At 37.9% G+C, this 1850-nt stretch overlaps 1 protein-coding gene across 1 annotated transcript; it reads left to right on the top strand.

Moving 5' to 3' along the window:
• Positions 1-334: 334 nt before the first annotated feature.
• On the top strand, positions 335-1493 carry LOC142230549 (farnesol dehydrogenase-like). The gene is made up of 2 exons (XM_075301191.1): positions 335-1186; positions 1314-1493. Exons 1-2 carry the CDS (start codon positions 587-589, stop codon positions 1488-1490), a joined length of 777 nt encoding a protein of 258 aa, XP_075157306.1. The 5' UTR covers positions 335-586; the 3' UTR covers positions 1491-1493.
• The last annotated feature ends 357 nt before the right edge of the window (positions 1494-1850 follow it).

The raw sequence follows: 1850 nt of genomic DNA, 5'->3' as shown, positions 1-1850 counted from the left end.
AACATATCAAGGTGTTCAACTCCCAGTCGAACGAAAACGTTCCAAATCATAAGTTGAAGACCTAAATCAATTTTTATAAGTTCTGTTTTTATTGCGTATTTAATTCAAATTTAATTTCAATGATGCTGTAATGTCAACTGTTAACCTAATTTTTTTAAATCTACACCCTGTTGACGTAGTTGAAACTGTAAAGTGATATATTCCACTGTGGTTTGCGTTGCGGTTTGCAATCTTGTCAATGGCATATTATATGGATCAGTAAGTGTAACATTGAAAAGGTTTGCATATCAGCTAAATGTGAATTTTGTGCAACACAAAAAGATGACTTTTTCAAAATCACTGAAGCAGTTCATTAGGAACATTGGATGTGCAAAAAACATTCATCGGAATACTTAACTCATCGTGGAATCTATTCACCTGTGGGCCATCCACATCAACACCACCCTCAGGCGGACCATTCTCATCAATCTTTAATTGATACTAATTTCCCGATCACCATAGTAAGAGGGTCAAATAATCAATACAACCCCACCACCTTTCACCTACCATCAGACACCACCATTTAAGCCCAGTAAAACAAAGCATCATGGAACAATTAAAATCCAAAATAGCAGTGGTCACCGGTGCAAGTTCAGGCATTGGAGCTGCCATAGTCAAAGATTTATTAAAACTCCAATTGATTGTTATCGGTTTGGCTCGACGCATCGAACGTGTGGAGGAGCTCAAGCAACAGTTGACCAATGAGGAGGAGAAGCAACGACTACATGCCATACGCTGTGATGTGACCAATGCCACGGATGTGGTTGAGGTCTTTAAAACTATCACCGAAACCTATGGCCATGTACAGGTGCTCGTTAACAATGCCGGTTGTTTGCGTATGGGTCAATTGTGCGAAATGGCCACAGACCAAATTCAGGAAGTGCTGCAGACCAACATAATGGGAGTTGTGCATTGTACACGTCAAGCCTTTGCCTCCATGCAAGAGGCAGCCAAAGCTTCTGGAGCGGATGTGCAACCGGCAGGTCATGTTATTTTAATCAATAGCATTTTGGGTCACAAAGTCCCAGTGATACCGGGTCATGTGCCATCGTTGAATATTTACCCGGCTACCAAGTATGCACTAACGGCCATAAATGAGATTTATCGTCAAGAGTTTCGTGCCCTGGGAACACGTATCAAAGTCACGGTAAATGTCTAGTTTTCTATTTTGTTCGTTTTTTGCTTTTGGTTAGCCAAGTCTTATGCTTTTGCCTAAACATGGTTTAGTGTCTGAGTGGCGAGTGTTATTCATTTTGTTTTGCTTTGTCTTTCAGAGCATTAGTCCTGGTCTGGTGGACACAGAACTCATAACGGAAGAACAAAAGAAGATTTGCCATGGTATTATACTCCAGCCAGAAGATATTTCCAGAGCAGTAACATTTGTATTGACTTCTCCACCTCATGTTACCGTTTATGAATTGATAATTAAACCTGCTGGTGATATGATTTAAGAATATTGGAGTTTTATTTTTAAGAAAATTTTGTAGAAATTTTGAAATTTTTCGGGAGAGTTAGAGATGGGTTTTGCTTTAATTATCAATAGATCAAACTTAGGTACATCATTATCCAATATCTGATTGGTAAGGTAGAGGTTCACTGAAAAAAGTATTGACCTAATATGAACAATTATGCCACCTTAATTTTAGGTCACGCAATTCACATGATATTAGAAAGTTGAAAATTTTCGCTTTAAAAATTGTTCCTTTAAATTTAGGATATGAATCTTCGTTGAATTCGTGTCCCCTGTCGAAATAGCATGTCTTTGAATTAAAGCAAAATTTCCAAAAAATAAAGAAAAACAATTTTGATTT

This window comes from Haematobia irritans, chromosome 3 (assembly GCF_050003625.1).
Source record: "Haematobia irritans isolate KBUSLIRL chromosome 3, ASM5000362v1, whole genome shotgun sequence".
Taxonomy (NCBI): Eukaryota; Metazoa; Arthropoda; class Insecta; order Diptera; family Muscidae; genus Haematobia; species Haematobia irritans.
This window is presented reverse-complemented; position numbering and strand designations above follow the sequence as displayed.

Coding starts and splice junctions, on each gene's coding strand:
- LOC142230549 (XM_075301191.1), top strand. CDS start 587: ATGGAACAATTAAAATCCAAAATAGCAGTGGTCACCGGTGCAAGTTCA. Junction 1,187..1,313: donor GAACACGTATCAAAGTCACG/GTAAATGTCTAG, acceptor TTTGTCTTTCAG/AGCATTAGTCCTGGTCTGGT.